Genomic DNA, 15,464 nt, shown 5'->3' with positions numbered 1-15,464 from the left:
GACTGTGCGCAAGGGGCGGAGTCGGGATGACGCAACCACCTCGCAAGAGGCCTTGGTCACTCTAGCCACCACCAGTGCCCTGAAATCTTCCGCTTTTCACCTCGTCTGAGCTCTAGACACCAGAACCCACGCTCTGAGCCAGCAGAGGAGCAGCGAAGGGTGGTAGCAAGCCTCTGGATGTGTGGCAGAAACGCCTACCTTACGAATTGCAAAACTGACTTGTATCCAAGTACATTTTTATATGACTGTCGATATAGCACTCTTTTGATGTTGAGAATTTTTTTTCTTGTGTAATCTTTACAAAGCTCCCACCATTGCCTTCATTTGGACTGAAATCTGAATATGCCTCTAGTAGTGCCAGGGGTGCTTTGCAAGAGCCCTGGATATGTAGTGGGAACTACTCCTTCATTGTGGGCATGCACAGATTGAGATTTGAGCTGTAGTCCAGGCCACAGTGCCCCTTGTCCTTGTCAGTAAAAGAGGCTAACTTGGGCGCAAGGGCTCTCAAGCTGTTTGGTGTGTGAGCTCTTGGGTTCAGCAGTTAGCTCTCTGCAGCCTCCCCACTGTTCCAACTCTCACCCCTTATCCCACCAGCCTACTGCACACCCCCAAACACCGCACCCCTCTTTTTCGTGTGCCTTTGCTGCTGAGGCTTACTTACTCTGATGCAAATTCCCTCCCTGCTGCCCACCACATGCTTGCCCGTTGGAAGCCGCTTCTCTTACTGCCTCCTCTAGGACGTCCTAGGCAGACATCTTGTGGGGCCCTCAGCCCAACTGAAGGGTGATGGCTTCTGTTCAAATGCCCTGGCACTAGGACACCTGGTGATGTGCCTGTAAACAGAGCTCCTACTCCCGCTGAGGTCGAGTTCCTAAGGCCCGGACTGCACACCTGTGCCGCTGTTTTTGCCAGCTGAGCGGCTCCTTGTAGGGCCCCGTGGTAAAGGCCCCCAATTCCCCAGGTTATTTTGGTTCAGCCACCATCTGGTGTGGTCAGAAGATACGAACACAGGGTATTAGAGTCTTGGTCCAAGGCTTCCACCTGCAAAAGGAGGCGGTGCTGACACCAAGGCAGCAGCTGGGGCAGAGACGGCAAGAGCAAGCTCTCTGAGGATGGCACGACGGCTCAGTGGGTAAGAGTGCTTGTTGCCGTGTCTGAAGGCCTCAGTCGGATCCCTGGAGCTGATGTTGTTCTAGTTCTCTGATTTCCATGTGAATGCAGTGATACACATTAATAATAAATAAAAAAAACAAAAACAGGATTCTGGAGGAACACTTGTTACTGTTGCCAAGGACCCCCTGGGTTTAGTTCCCAGCATGCACATGGTGGTTCATAACTATCCATAACTCCAGTTCCGGGGATCTGATGTCCTCTTCTCACCCCCACAAGCACCAGACATACATGTGGCACATACAAAACACCAAAATATTCATACACATAAATGAAATCACTTCTTAAGTGAGTTCTGGTTTGGGCTTGATGGTGTATTTTTTGAGACAGTTACTACTTAGACCAGGCTGGCCTCAAACTCAGATCCCCTGCCTCTGCCTCCTGACTGCTGGGATTAAAGGCTTGTGGTGCCACACTCAGTAATGATGCACTTCTTTGTTTTGTTTGTTTTTTTGAGGCAGGGTTTCTCTTTGTAACAACTCTGGCTGTCCTGGAACTCACTCTGTAGACCAGACTGGCCTCAAACTCACAGAGATTTGTCTGCCTCTGCCTCCTGAGTACTCGGATTAAAGGTGTGCACCACCACTGCCTGGGTCAGGAAGCCTGGGGTTAGTTCCCAGGCTGCCATTTCAACCCTGAAGCAAAGAGCACCATGCAGGGGCAGAGTAAGCCAGCAATACCAGGGAAGCAGGAAGCCACATATTCAAAACAGCCCACTGAGCAAAGGATGGGCAACCAGGCACACCAGAGACCACAGTTCAGAAGAATCATTTGCATCTCAGTATAGTGGGGAGAGGAAGGCTCCGGGAAGACTCTTCTTTTTGCACAGCATAAGCCAGAAGAGTGGGTGAGGGGTGTCTCGAGGGTCATAAACTGCAGACAAAGAGTTTCAAAAGCAGCCTAGGAAAACCTTAAGGGAGGTCAGCTTTGCAATCTATACCCGATGGGCCTACAGTGTGCAGAAGGGGCCTGTGTCATGACGCTTGGGTCTGCGCACTCCTTGGATGACTACTCCGGGCTGAGATGGAAATCGTGAGTTGTAGCAGTCTTCCACGTAGTAGGCAGCAGGACCTGGGGTTCGGGCTGCAGAGAGAGTAAGGTGACCCTAGTTCTCATCCCAGCATCCCCCCTTGCCATGTAGCCCAAGCCCCACTCCGCCCTCAGGCAGGCCAAGCCTCTTTTCCTAGGCCTCCTTACAGGAGCTGACCCAGGAGGCAAACGCAGGGGAACGACTCATGGAGAAGGCAGGTGAGCGTGTACTCTGCAGACGACACCCGGGAAGGATGTCATAGGTGTTGGGGCTAGGTCGCTTCTCGCCAGAGCGCGGTGAGGCAGCCAAGAGCGGGGTATAGACAAAAGGACCTCGGTCTCGGAGCATCCCTGGGCGTAAATGACTCTCGGGTATCTTGACCACAGAGCGGCGGCGGCCTCCAAAGCTGAAGGCCGGGAAGGCGGGCTGGTTCAGCGGCCTATACTCGGCGGGCGATGGCCACTGTAAGGAGTCGCGATGCTACCCGGGGCTGCAACTTCCTTACCCAGCTTTATCCAATCCTCCAGGCCTGACCACTGCTTTTGATTTTGATCCCCCTGGTTCCGCCCATCACCAAGCCCAGCCACGTAGCTCCTCCCTCAAGCCCCTCCCACAAGCCCCCTGGCCCCTCCTTTCCTCGCCTCCTGCAACACCCCCACCTTCCGCAAGGCGGCCCCTAACCACCTTCTTCCACCCTTCCTCCACCTGGCCCACACAGTGTCTCTACCTTTCGCTCTCGATTGAAGTCAGTCTTCTGCGTAAAGGGGCTTTCACTCTGGAGCCACATGGTCTGCCATGCCCTGCGGCCACCACCCTCTGCAGTGGGGCGGAGAGTTGGTGGGAAGGTCTTCAGGGCAGGAGGCCCCCATTCCCCAGGTATAGGCAGGGTTGTGGGGATAGGCACCTCGGCCAGGGTACTTGTGGCCCATGGTGTACTGCGGATGTGGAGAGTTCTCCCGCAGAGACGCACTGGGCACCTCATACTTGGTAGGGCCAGGGACATCCAGGTCAGTCAGGATCGGAGGGCGTCGTTCCAGCACTGGTGCAAAAAGCGAGCTCTAGACCCATTTCTTCCCACAAAGCTGCTTCCATCTTATCCCTCCCCATACTGGCCTGGGGCGGGAGCGAGGTAGCCAAGAATCTCACTCACACAGCTCCCTCAGGGTCCCTGTGGGCTCTTTGGGGGTGTCCATTCTTAACCTGAAGCCACTTGGGGCCCTCTTCGTCTTTGGGGGCCACATGTCATCCCAGGCTGCCTCCAGCTCCTGGTCCCACCATAGCGCAGTAGTCTCAGGCCTGCAAAGATGCCAGCAACCACTGTGCCGTCTGTCCCTGGGGTCTTTCCCCCCCGAGTCCCCACCTGTCTGCCACCCTCCGAAATTACTGGGTGGCGTGAAGAGGTTGCTGACTCAAGGGACCCCGAGTCCAGTGTTTGCCTCCATTGATGTAAAAATTTGCCAAGAATTTCACAGCCTTCTGGTCAAAATTCATTCTAGGTCTTGGGGTTCTCTTGCCAAAGGGCACTGCTGGGTTCTGTGACCTCACTGTTAGGTCATGCCCCTCCCCTCTGTTGCTGGGGAGTCCCTAGAAAAGGAACATCGTCAGATCAGAAGGGGCTCTCCTACAAGGTCTCCATCCTCTGGCCCCTCCCTACCTACCGAGATCGTCACCCAGGTCAGCTTTGGTCAAAACAGGCTCTAACCTGTCCCAACCCCTTTTTCCTCTCCCAGAAGCTTGAGTCCACTCTAGCAGTACTGCTGGGAGGTCTGGGGCCCCACCGTAGGTGAAGAGGGCCGGGCATGTGGGTACATGCCAAGTCCTGCAGTATGGCTAGGGGTGTGAGTGAGGGCCATTTCATAGGGGAAAGACGGTCAGGAGGAAGAGGAGGGGTTGCTGCCCCTGCAGTAAAGCCTGGCATGGGAAAACGAAATAACTCAGCCTGGCTCCCGAGTCAGGCCAGTACAGGCAGGGCTACTTACTAGCACTTGTCTTCTGCCTCTTCCTGAAGGCACAGAGGACAGAAGCCAGGATGTATTAGATGCACTGGGCTGTGTCTATACAATATACAAAGGAATACCGAGCCTGAAGAAGCAAGCAGCATCTGTAAGGCCCTTGCAGAGTGGCCTCTGATACTGGCTGGTCTGACCGTCCAGCCCTGACCTTGGCCCCAACCCCTCCAAGGCAGCTCTCAGACAAAAAACACCTTGTCCACAAAGCCAGCCTCCTCCAACCCTGTCCTACCATGACTGGGCTTCCTTTCTGGATCTCTCCCTGTAGCACTGGCCCTGACTGACACTTCTCTGGCTAGATGGATGGAGACGTGAGGAAACAAGTTTGACTGGACAAAGGGATCACAGGCTGCCCAGAGCCGCCTCCTTTGAGAACGTAATTGATGGTGTGAAGGTACCTGGCGTGTAGGGTTAGGAAGAAGCATTTGCTGACTTTTAGGTGACTCCAGTTCCTCCCTGCAGTAAATAGTGCTATGGGGCTGGCCAGGTGGCTCAGTGGCTAAGAGCACTGGCTGCTCTTCCAGGGGTCCTAAGTTCAATTCCCAGCACCCACATGGTGGCTCACAACTGTCTATAGCTCCAGTTCCAGGGGATCTCATATCACTGCACATAAAATAACGTTAAATAAATTATTTAAAAAAATAAGCAAAGTGCCTGCTGTGCAAACAGAACCCGAGTTGAATGCCTAGAATCCACACAAAATCCAAGTGTGGCCTCTGCAACCCCAGCACCAGGGAGATTAAGGAGGAGTTCACTGTCCAGCCAGTTGACCTGAACTGAAGTACTCTAAGTTCTGTGAGAAAAACCATATTTCAGAGAGAGAGAGACAGACAGAGAGACAGAGAGAGAGGGGGGGGGGAGGAGAGAGAGAGAAAAGAAAAGAATGAATGAATGAAAGAGAATCTAAGGTGGGGAGCAATTGAGGAAGACACCGGACATCAGCCTCTGGCCGCTAGCATACACACTCATAACACTGTGGAGCTGGGCATGGCGGCCCACACCTGTAACTCCAGCCTTTAGGAGGTTGAGGCAGGAGTATGGCTACAAGTTCAAAGCCAGCATGGGCTACATAGCAAGCAAGAAATAGATGTAGTTGTGATGGTATCACACATGCACCTTTTCTTTCTCAAGAATGATTTAACGTGTATGTGTGTTTTGCCTAAATGTGTACCACACGCAAGCCTGGTAATATGGAGGTCTGAAGAGGCCGTCAGATTCCCCTGGAAGTGGAGTTACTCATGGCTGGGAATTGAATCTGGATCTTCTACAATAGCAAGCACTCCTAGCTGCTGACACACCTCTCTAGTCCCCACCACAATCACCATGTATCATTGGCTATTAGCTTCACAGCATTTCTTTAGGGTAGTGGGAGCAGAATCTTGTTTAGACTTGATCTATATTAGCAAATTGTGCTCCAGAAGCTGTACCTCAGCAACCTACATTAGAAAGTGCCATTATCTGCATTTGACCATTTATTTGATTCAGGTACAACTATATCTCCTTTGTGTTTAGAAGCTGTGGGTTTGTTTTGTTTCCAAACATTTGTGTTTATATTTGCATTTTAATATTGGGGGTTAATTTTTAATGTTTTATTTCATAAGATTTTGTTTTGTTTGGTTTGGTTTGGTTTGGTTTTTGGAGACAGGGTTTCTCTGTGGCTTTGGAGGCTGTCCTGGAACTAGCTCTTGTAGACCAGGCTGGCCTCAAACTCACAGAGATCCGCCTGCCTCTGCCTCCCGAGTATTTTAACTATGTGTGTCTGTGTGTAGGTATGTGCACTTGAGTGCAGATGCCCACAGAGGCCAGGGGTGTTGAATTCCCCTGGAGCTAGTTGTAGGTAGTCACAAGATGCCTGATGTGAGTGCTGGAAGTCAAACTGAGGTAGTTTGGGAGAGCGGTCTTAACCTCTGAGCCATCTCTCTAACCCTTCATGAGTCTTTTATGTGGACGTATCTGTTCACAGCAGCTGTTGCAAATGTTAGTCGGCTGTCCATTATTGTTTATACCGATTTGACAGGGAGTAGAATGTGCTAATTTTTCCCCTTTATAATATATTCACATTTAGGGTTATAAAGTTCTTTCTAGGAGCTAAGGAGAGAGCTCAGCTGTGCTTTCTGTGCAAGGGTGTGGACTTTAATTTGAATCACCAGCACACACATGAAAGGCTTGTCTTGGCTCAGTGGATAAAGGCACTTGCCACCAAAGCCTGAGTTGACTCCCCAGAACCCACATGGTGGAAGAGATAAGCAACTCCCCAAAATTGTCCTCAGACCTCCACAGGAGTGCATGTGTACACACACACAATAAAAAATTATTTCATAAAGCAACTGCTGGGGAAGTGCAGACAGGTGGTTCCCTGGGCTCACTGGCTGGCCAGCTTAGCTTCATCAGTAAAGCCTCAGATACCAATGAGAGAGCCTGCCTTAGAAAACAAATAAGGCAGCACTCGGGAGGCAGAGGCAGGCGGATCTCTGTGAGTTCGAGGCCAGCCTGGTCTACAGAGTGAGTTCCAGGACAGCCTCCAAAGCTACAGAGAAACCCTGTCTCGAAAAACAAAAAAAAAAAAACAAAAAACAAAAAAACAAAAAAAAAAGAAAGAAAACAAATAAGGCTGGAGAGATGGCGCAGTGGTTAAGAGCACTGCCTGCTCTTCCAAAGGTCCTGAGTTCAATTCCCAGCAACCACATGGTGACTCACAACCATCTATAATGAGATCTGGTGCCCCCTTCTGATGTGCAAGCATACATGCAGGACACTGTATACATAAGAAATAAAAATCTTTAGGAAAAAAAAAGTGTTAGAAGAACAATAGAAGACAACCACTGGGCTCTGTGTACATATGAACATGTCTGCACATATCTGCAAAAGCAAAGGGTTCTTGTTATTAAAAAGTTTTATTTGCTAGAGTGTGTTAGTGGAAGCCAAGGACGACTTTTAGGAATGGGTTCTCTCACTTGGTGAGTTCCTGGGGTTGAACTCAGTCTGTCAGCCTTCACGACAGCATTCTTTACCTCTGAGCCATCTCACCAGCTCCAAAGGAAGCTTTTAAAAATTTTTTAGTTTAGGGGCTGGAGAGATGGCTTGAAGGTTAAGAGCACTGACTGCTCTCCCAGAGGTCCTGAGTTCAGTTCCCAGCAACCACATAGTGGCTCACAACCATCTGTAGGGAGATCTGATGCCCTCTTCTGGCCTGAAAACATGCAGGCAGAACACTGTATACAAAATAAATTACATCTAAATTTTTTTTAGTTTAGGCTGGGCAGTGGTGGCTCACACCTTTAATCCCAGCACTCAGGAGGCAGAGGCAGGTGGATCTCTGTGAGTTCGAGGCCAGCCTGGTCTACAAGAGCTAGTTCCAGGACAGCCTCCAAAGCCACAGAGAAACCCTGTCACAAATAACAAAACAAAACAAAAATCAGTTGATGTTCATTGGTGTTTTGCCTGCATAGATGTCTAGGAGAGGGTGTCAAAAGCCCTGGAACTGGAGTTAGACAGGTGTAAGCTGCCATAGGAATTGAACCTGGGTCCCTGGGTCCTCTGAAAGAGCAGCCAATGCTCTTAACCACTGAGCCATCTCTCCAGCCCCGAAGGTTTTTTCTACATTAAAAAACAGAATGAAGCCAGGTGTCGGCGCACGCTTTTAATCCCAGCACTCGGGAGGCAGAGACAGGTGGATGTCTGTGAGTTTGAGGCCAGCCTGGTCTACAGAGCAAGTTTCAGGACAGCCTCCAAAACAATAGAGAAAAACCCTGTCTCAGGAAAAAACAAACAAAAACCAGAATGAGGATTTGTTAAGTATAGAAATTAATGTCTTACTACAGGGGAACAAGCCTATTGGACAATCTGCACAGCTGTCATTTGGGAAACCTGACTCAGTGCTGACTTCTTCAGTGGAGAAGGACTAGGGTAAAGAACCCCACCATGACACAGGGACTGCCTGTTAGTTGGGTGTTGGGGAGTAGTGAGAGTCCAACCCCTTCCCATTTCTGGCTCCTGAGCTCTGGGTGAGTGGGGCTTTTTTCTAGGATGCCCTGCCTTGTGCAGGGCAGCGTCCTAGCTGGTCTTTGAACCAGAGATGCTGTGAGACTGGGAGCACTCACAGGGTTAACAGATGGCTGGGTCCATAATGCTGGCCCCTTCACAATGGTTACCAGGCAACAGGTCTCTTTTCAGGGAAAGAAGGTGGACCACAAAGGGCTGAACCACCAAGAGCAGAGTCAAAGAAAATGACAGCTACTCAGAAACACAACCTCTTCACTCCAGAACCCCACTACATCCCTGGGTAAGAGCTGGGAGCTCTTCAGAGACATTGGGCTTGGGAGAGAGGGATGAGCAGTAGGGCTGGGGTTTAACCTGGACTGCAGGAGGCTGAGGACCAATGCTGAAGAGACCCAAAGCCAGAGTTACCAAGGAATGGAATAGAACACCAGAGTTAAGGAGCTCTGGGACAGGAAATCCCAGAGGTGGAGCTGCAGATGAAGGCCTGGGTCTTGTCCCTCCCGGAGTGCAGTACTAGAGGGCCAGAGTGTCTGGCAAGGGCAAAAACTACAGCAGCCACACACTTTGGCAGAGACTGGATAAGCAAAGGCAGGACGTTCTCTCCATAGAAGAGATAATTTAGAGATGGAGTAAGTGTAGTCCAGTTAAAAACAAAAATAGACAAGGTTCTATGCAGAGGTAGGGTGTCTACCATGCACACACAAAGTCCTGAGTCTAATCTCCAGCGCTGCAAAATAAAAAATAAAATCAAAAACCTCCAAAGAAAGTGTGTGTGCATACCTACCCAGACTCGAGTGCTATGTGGAAGCACGTAAAATAGGGGGGAACTGAACAGCCTATACCTCCTTTCACCTTGGTGGCTTTTGGAGGCGTCAGTGGGGAGAGGGATGGAGTGTTGGGAATGGCTGGGTGCCAGGCTGGAGAGATGGCTCTGCTGTTAAGAGCACTTGCTAGCGTTCAGGTCTCAGCATCCACATGGTAGGTAGCTTCACAACCATTTGTAACTCCAGTTCCAGGAGACCCCCTTGTGACTTCCACAGGCACTAGACACACACGTGGTACACATGCATGCATACATCTATGCACATGAAATGAGAGACTCGATGGGTGTTCGGGTCCGCTGTGGAGGGTAATCTCATAGTAGTGAATTCCTGGTGCCTTGTCAAGATTTGGCACATGCTACCCTCTTGGAGTCCCAGAAAGTGCGGGCGCTCCCATTACCTTCATTTAAAGTGAGCAGAGGTCAGGTAACCTGCCCGGTCAGGTTCAGTGCCTGCTAATTAACAGGCAGGAGTGGCATCTCCCCTGATTCTCTCCACAGCTATGCTGGTTTCTACCCTCAACTGCGCTACCAGGTGGGGAACACCTATGGCCGCACCACTGCGCAGTTGCTCACAGACCCCAGCGTACAGAAGAGCCCCTGCTCTGTTCTGTCACCTATGTCCAAGCCCAAGTTCATCGAGGACTTCAGCAAGTCTAAGCCACCATGGATTCCCTGCAGGGACCTGACAGAGCCTTACATCCCCCACTATACCAGTGAGCTCAGGGCCAGGGTGAGACCCCACCCAACCCCGCCTCCACTGGGGCCCCACCCTCCTCCTGTATGGCTCAAGAGCTGCCCTGTCTGTACAGGTCTGAAACCCTACAAGAATTTTGAGATCCTGGGCCAGGTCCCACGACAGGAGATGAACACCCAGGGGCCGCCACCGGTGGAGAACATATCCAGAGAGGTTCCACTACCTGCAGACTTCATGCCTTATCCTCCCTACCCACCATTTCCTCCGGGCAGAAAGGCAGAAGCTAAAGACCTAGGACACCCAGGTCTACTGATGGCATATGGGGAAGAGGCCTGGAAAAATGCAGCACCTCTTCAGGAGACCCCGGGGAGGTACCAGGTAAGCGGAGACCCCCTGGCCTGGGGCCTCTGTCTTCCCCCAACAACTCAGGTGGAAGCTGTGTCCTATTTTATGCTTCCCTGTTCCAGCTATACCACTGCAGGAGGGACGAGTTCCTGCCTCCACATCCCCAGCAGGAGACACTAGATGTGGGCAGGTTCCAGCGACTACCTCAGCTAGACCACCCCAACCTAATTCAACGCAAGGCCATCTCAGGTACGTGCTGGGTGCTTGAGCTGTTCCCCATGAGGTTCCAGATGAGATGGTGAGAACAACAGGGTTTGGCTTCACTTCTTAACTTGATCCAGCCCAGCTGCTCCCATGAGGAGTTAAGTCTGGCCCCAAGAGTCAGCAACCAACCTTTAGGGATGGAAGGGGCTTAACAGCTAAATGTTCAGGGATAAAGGAGGTCAACATTTCTGATACACCAGGCAGAGTGTACATTATGCCCAGAAGGCAGCCAGGGAAGAATTCTTCCCTGACACCCACCCATCTCCAGGGTATGCTGGCTTTGTCCCCCGGTTTGCCTGGGTGATGGGAATGAATTACCGTGATGGAGTCACACAAGCCATGGATGAGTTTGACAAGAACCAGGTAGGAAAGCATGGGCCTAGCCTTCCTCCAGGTGCCTCGGCTAGGAATGCTCTGCTCCACTCCCACCTGTAAGCATCTACTCCCAGGGGTCATCCTTAAGGCCAAGTTTGAGGCTTAGGACCTCCACATCCTAACAAGGTCGGATTACCTATCCTAGTTAAGGGGTGGGAGGGTGGGGGTGTTGGGCGGTCAGTCAAAACTCCTAGAAGCAGGATCTTAGTCACCTATCTGGGAAGGCAGCCCTTGTCAGCACATATCCGTTTCTGCAGTTCATGTTCAAAAACCCAGTCTGTGCTCTGGGTGAAAGGCTACCCAGGACTCACTGGCCAAACACCACCATCTACAGAAGCCAAGGCCTGATTCCTTTCTACATGGGCTTCATCCCATGTGAGTACCCATACCCACTTCAAAGGACAAGATTATACTACACACCAAACCTATGACAGGGTCCAATGGCTGTGGTCCTGCTTTACCTGCCACATTTGCTGATAATCAGCTGTTGGCCCACTGACCAGAGTCCCAGTGTGGCCTTAGATTAACTACCCAGTCAGTGTGGGGCTCACCAGCCCTCCCCGTTAAAACTAACAAAGGTAGCAAGGTTACTCCATGCCTCGTCTTAAGGGCAAACTCAAGATCCTACAGAAGTTGCTGTTGTTGGTAGCCTGCACTGACCTCTCCACTGTGCTAATCCCAGGTACTCAGTTTACCCCTTTCTCCCTTGCAGCCATGCAGGACAACTATGCACTGACATTCGGTAATAGCACCCGAAAAGCCTGTCAGAAGGAACTGGAGAGGCGAAGACACACGCTATGAATTGCTTTAATGGTGGTATCTGTACAAGTGATGTCAGGACGGGACAGCAAATGCACAGTGGACATGGCTAGCAGACAGGCTGTGAAAGAATAAAGAGTTCACACTGCTCCCATGCTTTAGCTGCTTAAGACAGCTCTAGGCCACCTCCTCCTCTGCCTCCTCCTCAAACTCTCCCTCCTCCTCAGCCGTGGCGTCCTGGTACTGCTGGTACTCGGACACCAGGTCATTCATGTTGCTCTCAGCCTCAGTGAACTCCATCTCATCCATGCCCTCACCCGTGTACCAGTGCAGGAAAGCCTTGCGTCGGAACATGGCTGTGAACTGCTCAGAGATGCGTTTGAACAGCTCCTGAATGGCGGTGCTGTTGCCGATGAAGGTGGCAGACATTTTTAGACCCCGAGGTGGAATGTCACAGACAGCTGTTTTCACATTGTTGGGAATCCACTCAACAAAGTAGCTGCTGTTCTTGTTTTGGACATTAAGCATCTGTTCGTCCACCTCCTTCATAGACATGCGGCCCCGGAACACAGCAGCCACTGTCAAGTAGCGCCCATGGCGGGGATCACAGGCGGCCATCATGTTCTTGGCATCGAACATCTGCTGGGTGAGCTCGGGCACCGTCAGGGCACGGTACTGCTGGCTGCCCCGGCTGGTCAAGGGGGCGAAGCCGGGCATGAAGAAGTGCAGGCGAGGGAAGGGAACCATGTTCACGGCCAGCTTTCTCAGGTCAGCGTTTAGCTGGCCAGGGAATCGCAGGCAAGTGGTCACCCCACTCATGGTGGCGGACACTAGATGGTTCAGGTCACCGTAAGTGGGAGTGGTCAGCTTTAGGGTTCTGAAGCAGATGTCATAGAGTGCTTCATTATCAATGCAATAGGTCTCGTCTGTGTTTTCTACAAGCTGGTGCACTGAAAGGGTGGCATTGTAGGGCTCAACCACTGTGTCCGACACCTTGGGGGAAGGCACCACACTGAAGGTGTTCATGATTCTGTCTGGGTACTCCTCCCGGATCTTGCTGATGAGGAGGGTCCCCATCCCAGACCCAGTCCCCCCACCCAGGGAGTGGGTCAGCTGGAAGCCCTGCAGGCAGTCACAGCTCTCTGCTTCCTTCCTCACAACGTCCAACACCGAGTCAACCAGCTCTGCGCCTTCTGTGTAGTGCCCCTTGGCCCAGTTGTTCCCAGCCCCACTCTGACCTGTAAGAGAAAACGGCTGGTCACTCACTAGTCATGTGCCCAAGGGGCCAAACGGGTGTGCGGTTGTCATCCCTGGAAGTCAACAGACCCCTGGTGACACCACAGCAACCCGCCATGCAAAATAAGTAAATAAATAAAACCGAGCTAGGACAGTAAACACTTCCCTAGGCATCCCTGCCAATATTCAAACACGGCACAGGGCCCCCTGCCACCGGGGCAGGGTTGCTCACCAGCACAGTTAGACATTTTCCCAAGCTGCTTTCGACCAAGGGATTGTGTGACTCAGAGGGCAGGAAGGTGTTACACCTGGGCAGCTAGTCAGCCGGGTCAGCCCCTTGACCTTTGAGCCGCACGGGTAGCAAAGCTCCACCCACACCCCCCACCGCACTCACCGAACACGAAGTTATCAGGTCTGAAGATCTGCCCGAAGGGCCCGGAGCGCACTGAGTCCATGGTGCCGGGCTCCAAGTCCACGAGCACGGCACGGGGCACATACTTGCCACCTGGTGAGACAGGGGGCCGTCAAAGCGTGGTCAAACCCGAGGAACGGTCGGGAGGGTGGACGGGCAGAGGAGTCTTACCGGTGGCCTCGTTGTAGTACACGTTGATACGCTCCAGCTGGAGGTCGCTGTCTCCGTGGTACGTGCCGGTGGGATCAATGCCATGCTCGTCGCTGATCACCTCCCAGAACTGCAAGGGACTCGGGCGTTAGCTGAGTCACGGCGGCCGGTGCGCTCCAAGGCAGCCCCGCCCCGGATGGGTGCGGCAGGCCCTTCCCCCCCACCCCACCCCACTTCTGTCTCCAAAGCGCCCTGGAGACGGGTCCCTAGGGCCGCGCACGATCCGCCCCCACCGCCACCAGCCACCGGCTCTACGTCCCGGCCCAGTGTACGCCGGTATCCAGGACGCAGTGAGGGCGCAGCCGCTTCCGCCATCTTTCCCGACTGACCGCACCGCTGCCGTCCGTCCCGAGAGCCCTAGGCACCTACCTTGGCGCCAATCTGGTTGCCGCATTGCCCAGCCTGCAGGTGCACGATCTCCCTCATGGCGGCGGCGACTGCGGAGCGGCTGCAGAGGAGAAACAAGTCGGGAGCAGCAGGCGCACAGAGTGCTACAACCGACGCTCTACCAGCATTTATATACCCCTTATGGCCCGCCTTCGCCAGGCTAGGATTGGGCCCCCAGAACGAGGCTAAGAAGTACCCTTGTTTGATTGGCTATTTTTCCGTCAATCGGACGCTCTAGGGCCCGCCTTCCCAACGATACACGCTCATTATTGGTCCGTCCTGGCTAGGGTTCGCCCTATCACAATCCCCGCCCTGGAGCCGCAGTGCTCAATTCATTGGCTGTTTCAAATGATTGATTTGCACCCCCATTGGCTGCCTTCTGGGAGCCCGCCAAAAACCTGACACTATTGGCTGCGCTGGGTTGGCGTCCTGGTAACCGCCGCAGTGCAGCGCGCGGGCGGGACGTGGAACGCAAGCTTCCGGCTGAGAGGGAGGGGGTGTTTTTTCAGAGTTTTGGGTGCTCAGCTTAGTATGAGGGTCCTGGCGCTGCTGCTGGGGAGAGAAAGGAGCCTAAGGGATTGCTGTTCGGTACACGCGGAGGTCCAATTTGGGGGCTTCCAAGCTGAGGCGGATTGCAGCCATGAAACAGCAACCATAATAAGCTCCGGCGGTGGCGCTGGGTCCTCCCGGGACGCACTGGGCAGGCGCGGGGTCTGTTTGTTCCCGGGAGGGCCCTCGCTCCGCCCCTTCGGCTGTGCTCCGTGTTGTGGAAACCAGCTGGCCTGGAGCCGGTCTCCTTGGAGCCTCTGCTCCAAGTGCGCACAGAGTTGCATGGAGACTGCAGGGCCGGGCATGCCTGGCCATGACTCTATGAGAGGGAAAAACAAACGAACAAGCGTATAGACGTTAAATCAAGTCCCTGCCCTGTAATGGATCACTTAGAGAATAATAACATTTATATGTTTCTGGTTTTTTCCCCCCTTGAGGTGTCAGGTTCAAAGCCCCGCTACCCTCAGCATTGCAGTGCTGACATTGTCCTGAACAGAACTTGGTCAGGAAACAAACCTAAAAAGGTTTCTGTTTACTAGAAAAGTAGATCTTTTAAGGTGTTTTCGGTTCACCAGGAACTACCTCCCTTAGCCTTCCCCACAATATAAACTGCTAAGGGCACGTAGTTCTGAATCTATCCTTTTCTGCCATTTGGTCTTTTCCCCCTCACCCACAGTGGCCTTGGCAGCTTGATCCTCAATAAATCTTTCTGCCCATGGAAGCAGTCTAGTTCTGTTGTTTCTCTGCGCCGTCATTTCATACGAGGCAGGGTCTTCTAGCCCTGTAACCTGGAGTTCAATGTAAGGGAATTCTGCCTTAGCCTCGACAATGCAAGGATTCACAGGCCTTCCAATGCCTGACTTTGTAACTTTTTTTAAAAGAAATATTACACTATGGGGTTCGTTTCAGACTAGCCACCAAGTTTTTGGTATGAACTACCTCCAAAACTAAGGGTGTTAGGCAATCCCCATTAGTTGTGGTATCCGGTGACCAACAGTGTCACAAAGAAAAATCACCAGGACAAGCAGAATCCTATATCCAAAGCAGCAGCATTCTGCTGGATGGAGTCCCATTGTTCACTTTACCGTTCTAACCAGTGTGCTACTCTCTACCAAGACCTGTCCCCTCCCCAGAAGGGTTGTTCAGAAAGGGGGCTTTGTTGACTACACTGACAGAACCTGTACCTCAGGAAGGCTAGATGT

At 52.4% G+C, this 15,464-nt stretch overlaps 3 protein-coding genes across 8 annotated transcripts; 1 reads left to right on the top strand and 2 right to left on the bottom strand.

Annotated features, from left to right (window-relative positions):
• Positions 1 to 1,261: 1,261 nt before the first annotated feature.
• On the bottom strand, positions 1,262 to 3,733 carry Stpg3 (sperm-tail PG-rich repeat containing 3). Of its 2 annotated transcripts, none has more exons than XM_040745272.1 (6): positions 3,585 to 3,733; positions 3,351 to 3,496; positions 3,105 to 3,239; positions 2,928 to 3,016; positions 2,378 to 2,662; positions 1,262 to 2,253 (listed from the first exon to the last, which is right to left on the bottom strand). In XM_040745272.1, exons 1-6 carry the CDS (start codon positions 3,689 to 3,691, stop codon positions 2,179 to 2,181), a joined length of 837 nt encoding a protein of 278 aa, XP_040601206.1. In that variant the 5' UTR covers positions 3,692 to 3,733; the 3' UTR covers positions 1,262 to 2,178. The 2 variants fall into 2 exon arrangements, with proteins under 2 accessions (XP_040601206.1, XP_005083772.1); XM_005083715.4 differs by having other exon boundaries at positions 2,368 to 2,662; positions 3,585 to 3,731.
• Positions 3,734 to 3,785: 52 nt separating this feature from the next.
• Fam166a (family with sequence similarity 166 member A) lies at positions 3,786 to 11,618 on the top strand. 5 transcript variants are annotated; one of them, XM_040745269.1, is made up of 10 exons: positions 3,790 to 3,874; positions 4,478 to 4,585; positions 8,031 to 8,115; positions 8,371 to 8,491; positions 9,530 to 9,744; positions 9,841 to 10,103; positions 10,193 to 10,319; positions 10,603 to 10,697; positions 10,967 to 11,084; positions 11,422 to 11,618. In XM_040745269.1, the coding sequence occupies exons 4-10, from the start codon at positions 8,436 to 8,438 to the stop codon at positions 11,508 to 11,510; spliced, it is 963 nt and encodes a 320-aa protein (XP_040601203.1). In that variant the 5' UTR covers positions 3,790 to 3,874; positions 4,478 to 4,585; positions 8,031 to 8,115; positions 8,371 to 8,435; the 3' UTR covers positions 11,511 to 11,618. The 5 variants fall into 5 exon arrangements, with proteins under 5 accessions (XP_040601205.1, XP_040601204.1, XP_040601203.1 ...); XM_040745268.1 differs by having other exon boundaries at positions 4,478 to 4,603; positions 8,383 to 8,491; XM_040745267.1 differs by having other exon boundaries at positions 4,478 to 4,603.
• Positions 11,501 to 13,855, bottom strand: Tubb4b (tubulin beta 4B class IVb). Its single transcript, XM_005083713.4, has 4 exons — positions 13,696 to 13,855; positions 13,288 to 13,396; positions 13,099 to 13,209; positions 11,501 to 12,706 (listed from the first exon to the last, which is right to left on the bottom strand). Exons 1-4 carry the CDS (start codon positions 13,750 to 13,752, stop codon positions 11,646 to 11,648), a joined length of 1,338 nt encoding a protein of 445 aa, XP_005083770.1. The 5' UTR covers positions 13,753 to 13,855; the 3' UTR covers positions 11,501 to 11,645.
• Positions 13,856 to 15,464: the final 1,609 nt, after the last annotated feature.

This window comes from Mesocricetus auratus, unplaced genomic scaffold (assembly GCF_017639785.1).
Source record: "Mesocricetus auratus isolate SY011 unplaced genomic scaffold, BCM_Maur_2.0 Super-Scaffold_100004, whole genome shotgun sequence".
NCBI lineage: Eukaryota > Metazoa > Chordata > Mammalia > Rodentia > Cricetidae > Mesocricetus > Mesocricetus auratus.
Note: the sequence above shows the minus strand (reverse complement) of the source record. Positions and strands in the feature narration are given on the sequence as shown.

What these genes read in the sequence shown, in the direction of transcription:
- Stpg3 (XM_005083715.4), bottom strand. Translation starts at nt 3,691, where the DNA reads ATGAATTTTGACCAGAAGGCTGTGAAATTCTTGGCAAATTTTTACATC. An exon ending in ACTTCAATCGAGAGCGAAAG is followed by an intron (nt 2,663 to 2,927) that starts GTAGAGACACTG and finishes GACTCCTTACAG; the next exon opens with TGGCCATCGCCCGCCGAGTA. An exon ending in TGCCTCCTGGGTCAGCTCCT is followed by an intron (nt 2,254 to 2,367) that starts GTAAGGAGGCCT and finishes CTCTCTCTGCAG; the next exon opens with CCCGAACCCCAGGTCCTGCT.
- Fam166a (XM_040745270.1), top strand. Translation starts at nt 8,436, where the DNA reads ATGACAGCTACTCAGAAACACAACCTCTTCACTCCAGAACCCCACTAC. An exon ending in TTACATCCCCCACTATACCA is followed by an intron (nt 9,745 to 9,840) that starts GTGAGCTCAGGG and finishes CTGTCTGTACAG; the next exon opens with GTCTGAAACCCTACAAGAAT. An exon ending in TCAACGCAAGGCCATCTCAG is followed by an intron (nt 10,320 to 10,602) that starts GTACGTGCTGGG and finishes ACCCATCTCCAG; the next exon opens with GGTATGCTGGCTTTGTCCCC.
- Tubb4b (XM_005083713.4), bottom strand. Translation starts at nt 13,752, where the DNA reads ATGAGGGAGATCGTGCACCTGCAGGCTGGGCAATGCGGCAACCAGATT. An exon ending in GTACTACAACGAGGCCACCG is followed by an intron (nt 13,210 to 13,287) that starts GTAAGACTCCTC and finishes CTGTCTCACCAG; the next exon opens with GTGGCAAGTATGTGCCCCGT. An exon ending in ACCTGATAACTTCGTGTTCG is followed by an intron (nt 12,707 to 13,098) that starts GTGAGTGCGGTG and finishes TTTCTCTTACAG; the next exon opens with GTCAGAGTGGGGCTGGGAAC.